We start from the raw sequence: 17,405 nt of genomic DNA on the forward strand, positions 1-17,405 counted from the left end.
TCTCGCTTAGAGATTTCACAACATTGGGTGCTATATAAATCCAGGATATTACTATTATTATTATTATTATCTACATCAATTAATAAAAGAACCTTGATTGATTTTTGCATCTCTGAATAGATCATGTGAGATTAAAGCTTGCCTTGACATGCTAGCTTCTTCCGTCGACCCAGAGACGTTGAGGCAAGGCTTGTATGACGTTTCATACAAAGGAAAACGGCTTGATATTTGCGTAGATACGGACTTTGAACAAGTAGACGTAAGTAGGCATTTTTCATTTTTATTTACTTTCTCAATAATGATAATCAAAATAACAGATACCTATGCCTACCTACCTACCAACAACCTACCAACCTACCTCCTACTGTACCTACCTACCGTAGGCCTACCTACCATACCTACCTACCTACTTACTTCTTACCTACCTACCTATCAACCTACCTACCTACTTACCTACCTACCTCCTACCGTACCTACCTACCTACTTACCTACCTCTTACCTCTTACGTACCTATCAACCTACCTACCTACCATACCTACCTACATACCTACCTACTTACCTCTTACGTACCTATCAACATATCAACCTACCTACCGTACCTACCTACTTACCTACCTACCTACCTACCTACCTACTTACCTCTTACCTCTTACGTACCTATCAACCTACCTACTGTACCTACTTACCTCTTACCTCTTACGTACCTATCAACCTACCTACCTACCTATCAACCTACCTACCTATCCTCTTATGACCCTTTCGCACCAGGCCGATTAACAGTTAAATTTAACCAAATTAAGATGGACATCCCGAGGAATTCCCCGTGTGGTTCAGTGAGAACGACAGGATGGAAGATACCAACGATGTATGCAGTAAGCCTAACGACTCGCCGAGTAGTAGCGTGACATTGAGGGCGGCAGCATCTATCATAGCGTTGATACTCATAGTGTCATGGTGGCTAACACTCTAGGCCTGAATATTTTACTATGCATCTTTTCTATATGAAATTATATTTTTGTGAAATTAAATACAATATTTTGTGTTAATCTCATAGCAATACAGTCTCAAACATATTTTATAAAAAATAATAGTATTCATACCCATAAAACTAGATCCTCCTGTAACCTCCACCCGCCCCTTACCAAATTTACATAAATGCAACATAATATCCGTTATAGTGGCACCAAATTATTTAATGATCTCCACCTTCATCAAGGATGTATATTGTTAAGCGAGTGAAGACAGCTAAAGACTACAGCTTCAGGAAAGACCTAATGAAAAGGGTCTTTGACAGGGTCATTTATGGTAAGTTATATTTCTTCATTGTTATTATGCCTTGTCTGCAAATCTGAAAATCTTCAAAGCTCTGTCTACTCTGTGACAAAAAATGTGGTGTACCCATATATGGACATGATGATGTCATAATACTGTACCACCATATTTGGGCACATCACACAACTTTTGGGCAAAAGTACTTTTTTACTGTTTAAGCAGTTAAAATTTAAAAAGTAATAATCTTTTTTTTTTCAAAACAGGTATCAAAGGCAAGTCAACACTTGTGAAAACTGCTGTAGCAAGCATGGAAGAGAGAAGAGGTGAAAAACCTACAAAAGCAGATGCTGTAGCCGCACACAAATCTAGAATTCGATGAATTATTACAATCCGATCTGACCCAAAAGAATCGAAATAAATATTTGCATTTGTTTTACTTTACAATGAATTGATTGTTTTAAACAAACTAATGTATATATCTTATTGTTACTGTTTTATTAGATCCAAAACACAAACGCAAAAAAAAAAAAATTAAAATGCTTTCATTTAAATTTATTGTTCACAGTACAGTACTTCAAAATGATTTTTTTTTAATGCATTTGGATATTACCTGTATCTATGCAGTATTCAAGAACTATACACAAATATTTAATTGTACAAAAATGTTTCATATTACCTAAAATATGCAGTACAGTACATACAGTATTCATGTCGTCGTTTTATAATGCAATTTATAGAAAATATTATAACTGTAGATGCTGCCAAAAGAATAATAATATTTCTACAATGTGATAGAAGGAATTTCTTTGAAAATTATTACACAGTACTACTGGACTAGTCTCACAATACTTTTGAATAAATTATTTAGTTTTTTTAAATTGTTCTGCCATGTTCATTCTGAAAAGTCATTGTCAAAAGGAACTTCATCTTCTATGAATCATGTGTAGTTATCACTCTACTCGGAATATTTATCTCTAATCTTCCACACACAGCAAGCTGGAATTGCTCTTCTATCTCCTTTGCTGAGTTTTGAGTAAACCCACCAGATGTAACAACGATATGCTATATACCTATATGTTCTGTAAATGAAGCAGAATAACTCTGTAAGCATACTGAATAGGCTTAGTAATGTTACTGGCATATTCACTTGGGACTTTAATGTAGTACAGTATTGTTTTTCTGTTGATTATTTAGTTTATTTCGTGAGCAACGGGCTTGCCGAGTTAACAACAATAACATTTATTATCATTTCCTACTAAGAAAAAGGGATCGTTTACGATTTAGTTTATACCATTCTTAGAATAATCAGGAAAGGATTCTGAATTGATGTTATTGTTTGTTTTTTTTTCTTCCTGCCAAAACAATCAATGGCATAACATAGGCGCGGCCTAGGCTTAGTAGTAGAAAACATACTACTAGGCCTAGTAGTAGTAGTACACATACGCCTAGTAGTAGTAGTAGTACACATACTACTAGGCCTAGTAGTAGTACTACTAGGCTACTGCTGTAGGTCTAAACAAAACTAGAGTCGATGTAATGAGATATAAAGATTCGGCAATACCGTACGTAAATTATTAATGCAATACTGTATAAAGACTCGATAGTATGTAAATGAGATATAAAGATTCGGCAATACCTTAGTACGTAAATTATTATTGCAATACTGTAAAAAGATTATATGAGATATACTGGATTCAGCAATACCGTACGTAAATTATTAATGCAATACTGTATAAGGATTCGATAGTATGTAAATGAGATATAAATATTCGGCAATACCGTACGTAAATTATTATTGCAATACTGTAAAAAGATTCGATAGTATGTAAATGAGATAAAAAGATTCGGCAATACCGTATACGTAAATTATTATTGCAATACTGTATGAAGATTCGATAGTATGTAAATGATATAAATGTTCGGCAATACCGTACGTAAATTATTAATGCAATACTGTATAAAGATTCGATAGGAGAGTGCTCAAGAAACGTCGGGTCAAGAGATATAAATAAACAAATAAATAGTACGTAAATGAGACATAAAGGTTCAATAGTATGTAGATTATGATGCGTAAATTATTAATGATTCGATAGTATATGTAAATATATTTAGTTAGTTAATATTAAAATACAAATAAAAAATATACATTGATCTATCGGCAGGCAAACTAAATTATTATAGAAATATAAAGATTCGATAGTACATGATCTGGCTTATATTTATTGGTTTGACCATACATACAGCTGTAACTCAACTCGCCATAGGCCATGGCGTTGACAACCGACAATCAAAGATTGTGGCGTTCAATACAAATGACGATATTAAACGGCCGCTTCGACAATACTCCGTTTGTGCCTGCCTAATACTCTAGGCTTTAGCTAGTTATAATAGTATGCAGTAGGCCTAGAGTAGTAGAAAGGGGCCAAATCTGAGTGGGAGAGTAGGGCCTACTCAACTCTGAGTCTAGCCAGTGTCTCTCTGTACTTACCGGTTTGTCATTTTATCCTGTTGTACTTTCCCTCCAAGGATTTCTTTTTTACAGGCGTAAACAAGTTCTAAGACGTCTTTAGTCGCATATCAGTACAAGTTTAGTATTTCAAGATGTGGTATAAGATTTCGTCTTCAATATTAAGGCTTGTCTCAGTAATTTCAAATCGATCATTCTATATAGATAAATGCATTAGCTGTCAAAAGTGAATTGATGGGTATTGAAACATTTCACCATATTAAAGATTATAATAATATCAACTATGATTTTGACAGTTATTATCATATGATACAAGTCATAGTTTAGTACTTTAAAGGAAATGAACTAAAGTGAGGTTGATGAGAATGTCTTGATGTTTCGGGTTTTTTATACTATTCTAAATGATTTAATCACTGAATCTTGTGTCATTGGTATATAAATCTCTAGAAAATACATCATGATTGTATTGGCTGTTCACTTTGTTGCATTGTGAATTTGACATCCCTCCAAGTATTAACATTAGAAACATTGCTAAAAATAATGATTTTAGAATTATTTCCATTTTCCTATCATGATGTTATGGACAGTTCCTGCAGCATCCAAGTTTTTAAGAGGTATGGGATGTACAAGGGTGCTAGAGTGTGTCAAACAACAATGCTGTCCCATACTTAGATGTGGTCTCCCTAAGGTGTCAATCTGCAGCTTGGACCAGTTGGTTCTGATTGGCTTTGCAGGTGTTGGACCCTTCTAGGCAAATATCAAATCAAGCAATTTTCAAGTCAATCATGTGACTTACGTTGCGTTACGTTCTTGCATTGCGTCGATAGTGGGAACCAAGAAGGCCGGTGATTTCATCAATCACAAGTGGATTTTTAAACTGTCGCTTGTCGTTAGTCAACTCGCTTTCGTTGCATTTACGTCCTTCCGTTGCGTCTCTAAAGCTCTGTCTACACTACCAAAAAAGTGTGATACGACATCATCATGTATATATTTGGGCACACCACATTTTTTTTTGTCACATAAAGTTTGATAGTGTAGACAGAGCTTGAGTGGGAACCACGCTTTAAGACGAGATGAACGATGGCAATTAGTTTTAGTTTTACTGTTATTCTAGGATTTCTGAAACGGGCGACGGATTTAGATGAAGAACCTAGGCCCTAGGTTTAGAGGCCTCTGCACATGCGTAGCAATAATGTTACCAATTTTAAAATGTATGTGTTATTACTACCTTTATTATTGATAAGATGTCAAGAATAAATATAACGATTTATAATTTCATGGTGGCAGACAAACATGGGGCGCGAGACTCTAGCACCTTTTTTACACTGGTCAACATCTCTAATGTAATTCCTATCATTAAGTGTAAATGTTTACTTACCATATATAGACATGCGAGTCATAATATTATATATCGCATTTAATCGAAGGTTGATTAAAAAAATAAAAACATTTTTCCTTTTTAAATAAACAGTAGGCCTGTGTATGAAAAGTAAATCAGCCTATAAAGTACTAATAAAAAAAAATATAATAATTAATAATTCGTAAGTATTTACATTATGATGTATATTCCTTTTCCAACCTTAACGAATATTTTACGAGCCCTATAGTGTCGTTTCCGGATTTGAACCCCGACTTCATCTATAAGGTGGGCGCCTTAACTATTAGACCACTAGACATTTTAAAAGTGTCTACTTATTGTTTCTCGTACTTACCACCATCGTTTTTTTTTCGATTATGTATGACACGGCAAAATGAATGAATAATTATTCATATTTTGTTCGTCTTAATTATAAAAAGTTATATAATAACGTTATTAGCTATAGTATTGTGTACATAGACCATTTATATTATTTTGTTTCTAAATAAATACAGTATTGTAACAAGAATATTTCTTACAAAAAACGCTGCTCGCTTATTGTTATTGCTAAGGTCAAGTCTGGGGGTCACTTCATCACGCCTAGATACTTCAAGTATCCTATTACAAACAAAAACTTCAATGGACTGTTTTGATAATAATTCAATGATTATCTGACAGCGAATTATATCATGGGACTCATAAATACCAGAATGCTTTGGGATTTGTCGTTAGACTCTTTTCTCAGCCGTTTTTGGATTCAACAGGTGGTACCAATAAATTATAGTGGAGTTTCCATTTTAACAAAAATGTCAAAGTGTAGTACTATAAAGCTGCTTGATTTCATCTAATGAATGAGTCATCTCGTGTGACGTAGCGGGCTAGAGCAGCAGCGTGAAAAAAAGTTTTTTTTATCCATATTTTTGTAAATTAAATAAAACTACTTTATACCGCGGTTAATCTAAAAATACCCCTATGTTGCAGTGGTATGTTCCAAATAATGCCTGGTAGAATAATTCCAGTTGGTGCGTCGATCGCCCATATGGAAGTGTTATTACAGTCGTGTGGTTGGTAGAAGACTGACAACATTAATAGTTAACGCTAAATGAAAAATGGAAATTTTGCTTATGTAGGCATATACTGAAGAGAGCGATTTACTAATTCTATAAATTAAAGAAGAGTGGTATTGAAGGAGTTTCGAAACAGAGTTGAACAACGAATACATAAGGCAGCATGTTTGGAAAATCTTTATTGTTTACTTGTTTGTTTATATATATTTATACATATTCTTTATGTGTTGATGCTGAACGTTTTATTAACGAAGTAGTTCTGGACGAGAAATATGATTTTATTCTGAAATGGAAACTTGATGAACAAAATATAATCTTCGAAATGAGTGCTGTTACGTCAGGGTACGTCGCTATTGGCTTTTCTCCTAATGGTGGAATGCCAGGATCGGATATCGTTGTCGGATGGGTGAAAAACGGAAAAGCATTCATATCCGTAAGTTGTATTTGTGAATAACCTAACTCGTCTTGGACGATTTCTAGTCTAGTTGTTTACAGTATGAATGAATTCGCTGCTTGAATATCATTTATTTTCAATATATAAAAATATTTAAAACTTGTTGTTTGTATACATAAATATAAAAAAAGCATAAAAACAATTAAAAAAAACACGATAATGAAAGTATATAGACAAAGGAAAACATCCTATAATAACAAATTGTCATGAGGCCTACAATAATGAAACACAGTCTATCATTTTCTACTAATCTTATAGATGTATTTTCAACGGAGTAAATTAACATATTTTCCTAAACTATTATATATATCTAACTATTCGTAATGTATTATGTAGGATCGGCATGCAACCGCCTATGCCAAACCAGAGGCGGATACATCTCAGGATTACACTCTTCTGTATGGACGTGAAGAAGGTGGTCGAACGACAATTGGATTTAGCCGAGCATTGAAGACGTGCGATGACAAGGATAACGTTCTAAATGTAAGAATGCTTAGTATTTAAGCTTGGTTCCCACTGGAACGTAACGCAAGGACGTAAACGCAACGAAAGCGTTTTAACCAATGACAAGCGAAGTTATAGACAGTTAGCAATCACAAGCGAATATGCCATCGCTTGTGATTGGTCAATTCACTTGTGTTGCGTTATGTCCTTGCGTTGCGTCGCTAGTGGGAACCACGCTTAAAGGCTGGTTTCCTGTCGACGTAAGAACATCACTTTTGTTACGACTACGTCGATTTGTCGTAAGAAATGCGGATTTTACAGGAAACCGATTACGATCGAAAATTTATAAAATCGACGTAACGTAAGAAAAATGGTAACGACAAACGATTTTACAGGAAACCGATGACCTAACAATTGTTGCGTTACGACGTTTTCTTCCGATTTTACAGGAAACCGGGATTTTTTATCTTACGCTTGAATGAACGCCCTTGCGTCACGTTTCTTACGTCTCTTACGAAAGTTGACTTGAAGTCAACTTTCGCAAGAGACGTAAGCGCAATCGTAACAAGCAACCAATGAGCGACAAGAGTTATGACGTAATGTGTATGACCTTACAGTGAAATATGGCCGGACAATAACATTTGTATGTATTTATCGTACTACTACAATTTTAGCCCACTTTACGATGTTGTACAATGTACATACTTTACAAATGCACAGTAGTTTCAATATAATATTGTTCTAATCAGGGAGTTTACAACTCATATCAAAATATAATACTCTTATTTATGGACGTGCAATAAACAATCCGCATTGAAACCGACATTCTTCTGTTCTATTTGTCGGTAGAAACGTCGCGATAATGAACATTTGCAACAAGATAAGATATAGAAAGCCCTTGTAAGCAATATAATATTATTATGTAACTTTTAAAAAAAATGTTTGCTTGATTTTGTATAATTTATATTGTTTTGTCAAATTTATTCTTATTATAGGTAAATAATGGGTATCTTACTGCGTTAGTACTATCTCATGCTCGATTAGAGTACGGTATGCCTGGGCCCATAGGTAGGTCTAATAATAATAGGAATCCCGAAATGATTTGCCGTTTTTTAATTTTGAAAACTATTTAAGGCTAGGCCCACTAAGGCCAGAATAATTAATTCATATTTTGGTTCATACAATAGTGCATAGGCCTAGCCTATTAGCCTGGCTCCTAGGCTAGTTTGATTATATTTTGGTCAAATCCATTCCTATTAGTACAGTATTAATTAAGTATTATTACTAATACTAGGGCCTAGCCTATCTACTAAAAATAATATGTTGGTGTGCTGCACTGCACTGACACTGAGTAGCTACAGGTACAATAACAACATTCAACATTTCGCGCGAAAAATGATAAAACCCGCTCTAAAAAGAAACACCAATCATAGATGTTGTTTCAAATACGTCATAAATCTGACCGACGAAAGAAAAAAAATTCAACTTTCGTAACAACACTAAAATCGACGTAAGCATACGACGTGTGTTTCACAGCCAAAATTTCAACTTTCGGGAGCAGCATAACTACAGATGTTTCTCTGCGGCCTGACACGATCTTGACTAACGTCAACGACGTCAATTTTTTCTCAACTTTCGTAAGAGACGTAAGAAACGTATGAAACGCAAGATTCGTTGCAAAATTCGACTTCTTACGTCGACAGGAAACCAGCCTTAAGCCTGTTTTCCTGTCGACGTTATTCGACGCTATCGTTAACAAAAATCGGCGATCTTCAACGTAAACATAGAAATGTTAACGATTTACAGGAAAAGGGACTTTTTGAACTAACGATGACGATACAAAATGTCGGCGATTTACAGGAAAAGGTGTAATAATCGACGGTAATCGACGCTACAAGTCGCGATCGTTGACAATCGCAAGAGTTGAATCCAGTTCAACTCTAGCGATATCGCAACGCTAAAACGTAAGAACTGACCAATCATCATGGCGATACAGCACATGACGTCACATAATTGATGGCAAATTCTGCTGATTACATTTTATTTTTGTTGCATCGCGGCGCGGTCAAAGCTAGGCCTAGCCTTACCAAAGTTACTATAAAATGATGTTCCGGAAAGTAGGCGCGGGGATATTAGGTAGGTCAAAGTCTTCAGCCTAGTCCAAAATGCTATTTGGACTAGGATAGGCCTACTGAAAACGAAGAACCATCAGTATAGAGATATTAGTATGCCTAGGCCCACGTGTCCTACACTGTGAGCCTACTGCTAGAGGCAGGGGAGTCCTCTATTCACGTCGAGAAAGAAGACCGGAGTTTCAACTCTAACGTTCAACGCTAGAAATCAAATGTTCGCGCTATCGTTAACATTTCAACTTGATCGTTTTCAAACGATCGTCGTTGAACTTTTAACGATTAACGATGATAGCGTCGACTAACGTCGACAGGAAACCAAGGACGTAACGCAACGTAAGGGATTTGACCAATCACAAGCGATGGACTAATTCGACTGTCGCTTGTCATTGGTCAACACGCTTGCGTTGTGTTTACGTCCTTGCGTTGCGTTATAATGGGAACCAAGCTAAAGTATGTCAGTGGTATGTGATTATATATCGTGGATCTTTAACATGAGTTGGCACATAGGTTAATAAAACACATATTCACACCGAGTCTCTTGCACATGCGTAAACGAATTGTTTACAAATCTTCGCATTAATCAAACGCGAGCCTCTCGGAAGTTCTAGGTTCGTGAATAGGATGATACAGTGTAGGTTCATGAGTGTATTTGGAAGTGCTACGAGGACGTTTTGATTAGTAAAAATAATTCCACTTCTTAATTTAATCTCGCACCACTCCTTTCCAACCATATTAGGATTAAAAATAAACTGTTAATTTATTTATTTATTCACCTCTACCAGCTACAGGCCTACTTTTAATTTTACTTTTATATTTTGTTTTCATTTTGTGGTGTAAACACTTTTTATCCACACATTAATATCATCATTGACTTTTTTCATTATATTTATTTTTTTAATATTTTCTAGTATCTTTTCTTTCATTGTTACAGTTAATTATTATCAACTTTTGTAAATTAAAAGTGTTCATATTCTTTTCACATATTCCCTACTTTTGTTATTATTCTCTTAAATGTGTCTATACTATTTGTACTTCGAAGGCAATGCAAATAATATGTACATATCTAGTACCAACCTCTTCAGGCCTCGTGGCCCATAAGGCCGCAGCGGCAATTGTCCAGTTAGTTCTATTAGTGGCGATTTGTTTTGCTTCGTTCCATGTTCTCCATCCAAAGTATTAATTCTCTCTCTTTTTCAACTGATCTCCACCATGTTGTTTTGGGCCGTCCGACTCTCCACCTGCCTTCTGGTTTCCATGTCATAGCTGTCATACACTGACTATATTGTTTTCCATTCTCATCACATGGCCGATCTATTTCCATCTTTTGATCTCGGTCTCTTTGCTTAATTTTTTTTTCTATTTGAAAAATAATATTGTTTGATTCTGTATCATTACAGGATGACACTATGAGAATCATCTGGGCTGTGAACAACCTTGATCCGGAGGATTACGATGATCTTTCGTACCATGGCTCGTCCAGAGGAGTACGCTCCGTTTTACTTACTGCTGCTATAGAAAATCGAGTCGAATTACCACATGATGCTGAGTATTTTGAAATGTTCATGCCAAATGTAAATAACTTGATTTCTATCAATAATCTTCTGACAAGTACAAAACAACGAAAATCAGCTAAATTAATTTGTACTTTATTTACATAAATACATAACTGGCTTGTTAAATGTAATGTGAATGTAACTAGTGCCATCACATATACACGGATGGGAAAGACGACTAATAGTGATAAGATTTATTTATCAAAAGAAATCCAAACTTTCAGATTTTACTCTAAGTATTTCTTTATACTGGGTAGCTTTTTCAGTCAAAGACAGTTCTCCGCCGAGGTCCCAGTTATGATGAGTGGATGTCATTGAGAGGTATAACATACCTCAATGGTTTAATTTTTCAGGTGACGGTATCGAGTGATCGTGACACAACCTACTGGTGTGCGTCATTTGCAGTTCCAAGATTTGAAAGGCCAGTTCACATTGTGCGTCTTATGCTAAATGATTAGGCCTACTTGACCGTTTTCCACTAACATTTTGGTTCTAAAACAATGGGCCTAGGTAGTATGAAGTTTGATACCAGCTGTAAGTCAGATTATTAATATTAATTTGGAGATTTGCCAAAGCATGTTTTTTTGCATTCATAAATATACCGCTAATCATGTTTGCCATTATAGGAAATCCGGAGACTACGACCCTTCACTCCCATAATTAAATTTAACATAGGCCTAATTTGGTATCAAACACATGTAATATGATTTCTGTTTGATTTGATAGGCGGAGACAATTGTCCAAAAAGGACACGAGTATCTGGTGCATCATCTGATAATGTACGGTTGCAAAGGTACGAACACAAGCTGGTCAAGTAGATGTAATAGTGAACGTATGCCGCCTGATTTACAGGCGTGTGATCGTATGATGTATGGATGGGCAATTGGTGGTGGTGTGAGTATATTACAGATAAACTGAAAGACAAACAAACAAACAATAATGTCCATTTTGTATAGCACATTTCAACAATAATTCATGCTCATGGCGCCGTGTACTTCAATGCTTTTAAACTACATGTATGCTTCAACTCCCTAAAGCTGGGTTTACACTATCAAACTGTATGTGACAAAAATGTGATGTGCCCATAATATGGACATGTTGATGTCATATCACTACCTTATTTGGGCATATCACTACCTTGGGCACATACAATTTTTTTGTTAAACTAGTTTAATAGTGTAGACAGAGCTTTAGGGTCTGACATAAATCAGTGGCCGTGTGAACTTCGTGCTACCAGCCTACTCGTCTAAACAGATGCACACAATGTATTTTTTGTACACTGGACTGGACTGTGTTACATAAGAAAGTGACCCGGCTGAAATATTTCATATTATATAATTATTAATTCATGTTCCACGTACTATAGCCTCTTGTCCTTCCGGAGCATGTTGGTATTTCTCTTGGCAGAAAAAGTGATCCCACTGTTATTTTCATAGAGATGCATTATGACAATCCTGCACTATCACCAGGTAAGTCGATTTTATTTCAGAAACTGTATAAAACTTTAAAAATGAAAAATAGTATTCATTACAATACCTTTAAAAGTTTGTTTGCAAACTACAATTTTGCCACTTTTTGGAGAAGGTTGTACAGCCATAGACTGGGTTCCCTACATTCAGTCACAACCTTCTCCAAGCAATGGTGGCAAACCCGGTGGCGTAACGGCTATATGAGTGCTCACTAGCTAAACCCAGGGGCCCCGGAGCTTATGGGCCCCTGAGCAGTGTCCAGAGGAAAAAGCAGGCATTAAAATATGTCGGAAAAGGATAAAAGCTTTTTGGAGGGAGGGCCACTTATACAGTAGTTCCAAAACCAGGGGCTTCAGGTGTTATGCCACTGGGCAAACCCAGAGTTCGAAAGTGTAGAATAACGCTTAAACTGCAAACATTTCAACATCGTTGATTGTATCTTTAGATTTCCACGACAATTCTGGTGTCAGGCTTTACTACACACCCACACTCCGTCAATACGAGGCAGATGTGTGGGCACTTGGAGAGAACGTTACCCCCCTGCAAAGCATTCCACCCAATGAAACGTCATTCAAGACATTTGGAGTTTGTTTTAGTAATTGTACAAAGAAAGTAAGACCTGTTATTAGTTAAATTGCAAATAGGTCCAATGACGCGCATTAAGTCATTCTAGTAATTAATCATGCATAACGGAGTGTAACTAGCGCCATCACAGAGGCGTATACGGAATGCTTCAAAAGAGTTGGCCTTATTACTAAACTTCTTCACTCTTAAACAATTAAGAAAGAATTTAAGTAATTTACCAATAGTTTTTGCTATAGGCCTGCATTGTCTGTTTCCAATATAAAGACTATTACAATCTGGCTACCACAATATTTTTTTTTTATAATTTAAAGGTCTTGCAGGAAGACATTAAATTAATGTTGGTAATGCTTCACAGTCATATTGCAGGTATGTTTTCCTATCCCATTTGGTACACTGTAATGGTGATCTCTTTCCTGCAGTAAAAGGAAAAATGTAGGCAAAGTAGGCCTAACGTAAAACCTGCTTTGTGTTTTTAAATCCAAGTATATTACAGTATTTTAAATAATGAGCTTTCGGGACCGAAGGAGATGGTGATTAACGCTACTTCAATGCAATCGGAACAAAAGACGGCGCCGTTCAACTCCTTTTTTTAACTCAATTTTCTATTATTTCACATAGCGCTGTGTCTTTCGTTCCGTGAAACAGAACATGCAGATTGTAAATGTGGTGAATATTACGCTGCGCATGCGTATAATCCAAGTGTACTTTTTTATTTTGCGTTTTTAGCTTGGCAAATCAGTCTTCAACAATATTATAGTACTTTTGGTAGATTTAACGTTCGTCCTTACCGACCCGAAAATGATCATCTGATTCAGCTTAACAAATCAAAACCAGAACTAAACTTGTTTGTTTTGTTTGCGTTCTTAGCCCGGAAAATCAGTCTTCAGCAGTATCGAAATGGAAAGTTGATCGCTGATTTGGCAATAGACGACAACTATGACTTCAACCTTCAGGAGAACAGATACTTAAAACCTGAGAAGATTATTAAAGCCGTAAGGATTTCTAGTTAGAGCTTGATTCCCACTATAGAGACGCAATAGATGGAGAAGGGCATTTGCATAGATTGCGTCGCTAGTGGGAACTATAAAGGGGGGGGGGGGGGAACCACGCATAAACGATAGATGTTTCAGGTGGATCCGTAGTATAATCCGGATGGAATTAAAATCATCCCGCCGTTTTTACCATTTTAGTCTACACTATAGGTTCATGCAGGAAACAAACTTAGAATTCCAAAAAATAATGTTCATATGCTATCGACCGTGCATTTTGACGAAGCGCAAATAGTAGACTACGTGGCCCTTTTCAAAAAACATCCTGAAAACGCTATGTATAAGTTGACTTGAGGTGCGTAGTAGAAATGCGCGTCGTGAAAACTTAATTAAAATATTTTAAGTGTCTCATTGGTCACCGATCATTTAAGGCAAATTTACACAAACGAGCGGTAGCAGGATGTGCAACCCTGCTATGTAATGTATAGTTGCCGGCGGTAGGTAGCTCATCTTTGTGTATTTGGCAATTCGGGCTATAGTTGCAGTGTCTCGCGTTATATATAGTAATACAATTATAGTGTATAAAAATGTGTATATCGAAATAATTTTTTTTATGGCCTATTTCTTTTTTCTTTTTTTTATATAGGGTGATGACTTAGTTGTGACGTGTACGTACAACACAGTGGGTAGAACTTATATTACAACAGTAAGCCGCCTAAGATGCTTATAGTTCTAGACGATAACGAAACGATATATTACATACATAAACATTTTTCCTACACCAAACAAAAGAAACTAGAACATCTCTCTAATATTATTTCCCAAGTTTAATAAAAAATGACGTCATGATCAATAAGAAAAATAAATCGTATGCATTTTAGCGTGCCTTTAATTAATAAAATATTGTTTTCATCAAACACAGAATCGTGTTTTCTGTTTATAGGGCGGTCAAAGTACAAAAAATGAGATGTGTTTAGCGTATCTCCTTTATTATCCCAGGCAAACTCTTGCTGGTTCCTGCCTTTCAAATCCATCCTTACAGGCCTACTTTGAAGCATTCAACATACCAGCTGGGTAGGTAAAGAAATAGATTATTGGCTTAGAATTGGTCCCAACAATAAGTTATCTTATAATGTAAGGGCGTGTGGCGCAATGTGTTGGACGTTCGACTATACTACTGATCGTGAGATCGAGGTTCGAATCCAACTCTCGCTTAGAGATTTCACAACATTGGGCGCTATATAAATCCAGGATATTACTATTATTATTATTATTATTATTATCTACATCAATTAATAAAAGAACCTTGATTGATTTGCATCTCTGAATAGATCATGTGAAGCTGAAGCTTGCCTTGACACGTTAGCTTCTTCAGTCGACCCAGAGACGTTGAGACGAGGCTTGTATGACGTTTCATACAAGGGAAAACGGCTTGATATTTGCTTAGATACGTACTTTGAAGAAGTAGACGTAAGTAGGCATAAATAAATCAAACCAAAGCTAATTCATTTTTATTTACTTTCTCAATAATTATAGTCAAAATAACAGTTACCTATGCCTTCCTACCTACCTACTTACAGTAGTAAGTAGTAGTACTTACCGTATCGAAAATACACACACAAACAACGATAACATTAATATTCATATTTAGATATTTATTTTAATACTCTTTTCTTTCTTCAGGGTGTTCCGTATCCCGAGGAATTCCCCGTGTGGTTCAGTGAGAACGACCGGATGGAAGATTCCAACGATGTATGCAGTAAGCCTAACAACTCGCCGAGCAGTAGCGTGACATTGAGGGCAGCATCATCTACCATAGCGTTGTTGATACTCATAGTGTCATGGTCGCTAACACTCTACGCCTGAATATTTTACTATGCATCTTTTCTATATGAAATTATGTTTTTGTGAAATTAAATACAATATTTTGTGTTATTCTCATAGCAATACATTCTAAAACATATTTTATAAAAAATAATAGTATTCATACCCATAAAACTAGACCCTCCTGTAACCTCCACCCTCCCCTTACCAAATTAACATTAATGCAACATAATATCCGTTATAGTGGCACCAAATTATTTAATGATCTCCACCTTCATCAAGGATGTATATTGTTATAAAGACAGCTAAAGACTACAGCTTCAGGAAAGACCTAATGAAAGGGGTCTTTGACAGGGTCATTTATGGTAAGTTATAATTTCTTCATTGTTATTATGCCTTGTCTGCAAATCTGAAAATCTTCAAAGCTCTGTCTACTCTGTGACAAAAAATGTGGTGTACCCATATATGGACATGATGATGTCATAATACTGTACCACCATATTTGGGAACATCACACAACTTTTGGGCAAAAGTACTTTTTTACTGTTTAAGCAGTTAAAATTTAAAAAGTAATAATCTTTTTTTTTTCAAAACAGGTATCAAAGGCAAGTCAACACTTGTGAAAACTGCTGTAGCAAGCATGGAAGAGAGAAGAGGTGAAAAACCTACAAAAGCAGATGCTGTAGCCGCACACAAATCTAGAATTCGATGAATTATTACAATCCGATCTGACCCAAAAGAATCGAAATAAATATTTGCATTTGTTTTACTTTATACAGTACTGTACTTTACAATGGATTGATTGTTTTAAACAAACTAATGTATATATGTTATTGTTACTGTTTTATTAGATCCAAAACACAAACGCAAAAAAAAAATTAAAATGCTTTCATTTAAATTTATTGTTCACAGTACAGTACTTCAAAATTATTTTTTTTAATGCATTTGGATATTACCTGTATCTATGCAGTGTTCAAGAACTATACACAAATATTTAATTGTACAAAAATGTTTCATATTACCTAAAATATGCAGTACAGTACATACAGTATTCATGTCGTCGTTTTATAATGCAATTTATAGAAAATATTATAACTGTAGATGCTGCCAAAAGAATAATAATATTTCTACAATGTGATAGAAGGAATTTCTTTGAAAATTATTACACAGTACTACTGGACTAGTCTCACAATACTTTTGAATAAATTATTTAGTTTTTTTAAATTGTTCTGCCATGTTCATTCTGAAAAGTCATTGTCAAAAGGAACTTCATCATCTATGAATCATGTGTAGTTATCACTCTACTCGGAATATTTATCTCTAATCTTCCACACACAGCAAGCTGGAATTGCTCTTCTATCTCCTTTGCTGAGTTTTTAGTAAACCCACCAGATGTAACAACGATATGCTATATACCTATATGTTCTGTAAATGAAGCAGAATAACTGTGTAAGCATACTGAATAGGCTTAGTAATGTTACTGGCATATTCACTTGGAACTTTAATGTAGTACAGTATTGTTTTTCTGTTGATTATTTAGTTTATTTCGTGAGCAACGGGCTTGCTGAGTTAACAACAATAACATTTATTATTATTTCCTACTAAGAAAAAGGGATCGTTTACGATTTAGTTTATACCGTTCTTAGAATAATCAGGAAAGGATTCTGAATTGATGTTACTGTTTGTTTTTTTTTCTTCCTGCCAAAACAATCAATGGCATACAATATTTTGTGTTATTCTCATAGCAATACATTCTAAAACATATTTTATAAAAAATAATAGTATTCATAC

The 17,405-nt window shown here is 35.4% G+C and overlaps 3 protein-coding genes across 3 annotated transcripts in view; 2 read left to right on the plus strand and 1 right to left on the minus strand.

Annotated features, from left to right (window-relative positions):
- Positions 1 to 17,405, minus strand: part of LOC140056278 (tRNA-dihydrouridine(20) synthase [NAD(P)+]-like) — a 261,899-nt gene that overhangs the window by 130,118 nt on the left and 114,376 nt on the right. The gene's annotated exons all lie outside the window — the stretch shown is intronic.
- LOC140057125 (DBH-like monooxygenase protein 1 homolog) lies at positions 6,172 to 11,205 on the plus strand. The gene is made up of 4 exons (XM_072102668.1): positions 6,172 to 6,597; positions 6,955 to 7,101; positions 10,592 to 10,765; positions 11,101 to 11,205. Exons 1-4 carry the CDS (start codon positions 6,328 to 6,330, stop codon positions 11,203 to 11,205), a joined length of 696 nt encoding a protein of 231 aa, XP_071958769.1. The 5' UTR covers positions 6,172 to 6,327.
- Positions 11,190 to 16,402, plus strand: LOC140056723 (DBH-like monooxygenase protein 1). Its single transcript, XM_072102192.1, has 11 exons — positions 11,190 to 11,281; positions 11,474 to 11,641; positions 12,114 to 12,216; positions 12,662 to 12,828; positions 13,113 to 13,167; positions 13,669 to 13,793; positions 14,437 to 14,496; positions 14,734 to 14,864; positions 15,122 to 15,260; positions 15,474 to 15,979; positions 16,211 to 16,402. Exons 2-10 carry the CDS (start codon positions 11,525 to 11,527, stop codon positions 15,654 to 15,656), a joined length of 1,080 nt encoding a protein of 359 aa, XP_071958293.1. The 5' UTR covers positions 11,190 to 11,281; positions 11,474 to 11,524; the 3' UTR covers positions 15,657 to 15,979; positions 16,211 to 16,402.

Source organism: Antedon mediterranea, chromosome 8 (assembly GCF_964355755.1).
Source record: "Antedon mediterranea chromosome 8, ecAntMedi1.1, whole genome shotgun sequence".
Taxonomy (NCBI): Eukaryota; Metazoa; Echinodermata; class Crinoidea; order Comatulida; family Antedonidae; genus Antedon; species Antedon mediterranea.

Excerpts from the sequence above, each read along its gene's own strand:
- LOC140057125 (XM_072102668.1), top strand. The coding sequence starts at position 6,328 with ATGTTTGGAAAATCTTTATTGTTTACTTGTTTGTTTATATATATTTAT. Across the intron at positions 6,598-6,954 it reads ACGGAAAAGCATTCATATCC|GATCGGCATGCAACCGCCTA; the intron begins GTAAGTTGTATT and ends TGTATTATGTAG. Across the intron at positions 10,766-11,100 it reads TTGAAATGTTCATGCCAAAT|GTGACGGTATCGAGTGATCG; the intron begins GTAAATAACTTG and ends TTAATTTTTCAG.
- LOC140056723 (XM_072102192.1), top strand. The coding sequence starts at position 11,525 with ATGTACGGTTGCAAAGGTACGAACACAAGCTGGTCAAGTAGATGTAAT. Across the intron at positions 12,217-12,661 it reads CAATCCTGCACTATCACCAG|ATTTCCACGACAATTCTGGT; the intron begins GTAAGTCGATTT and ends TTGTATCTTTAG. Across the intron at positions 15,261-15,473 it reads CGTACTTTGAAGAAGTAGAC|GGTGTTCCGTATCCCGAGGA; the intron begins GTAAGTAGGCAT and ends TTCTTTCTTCAG.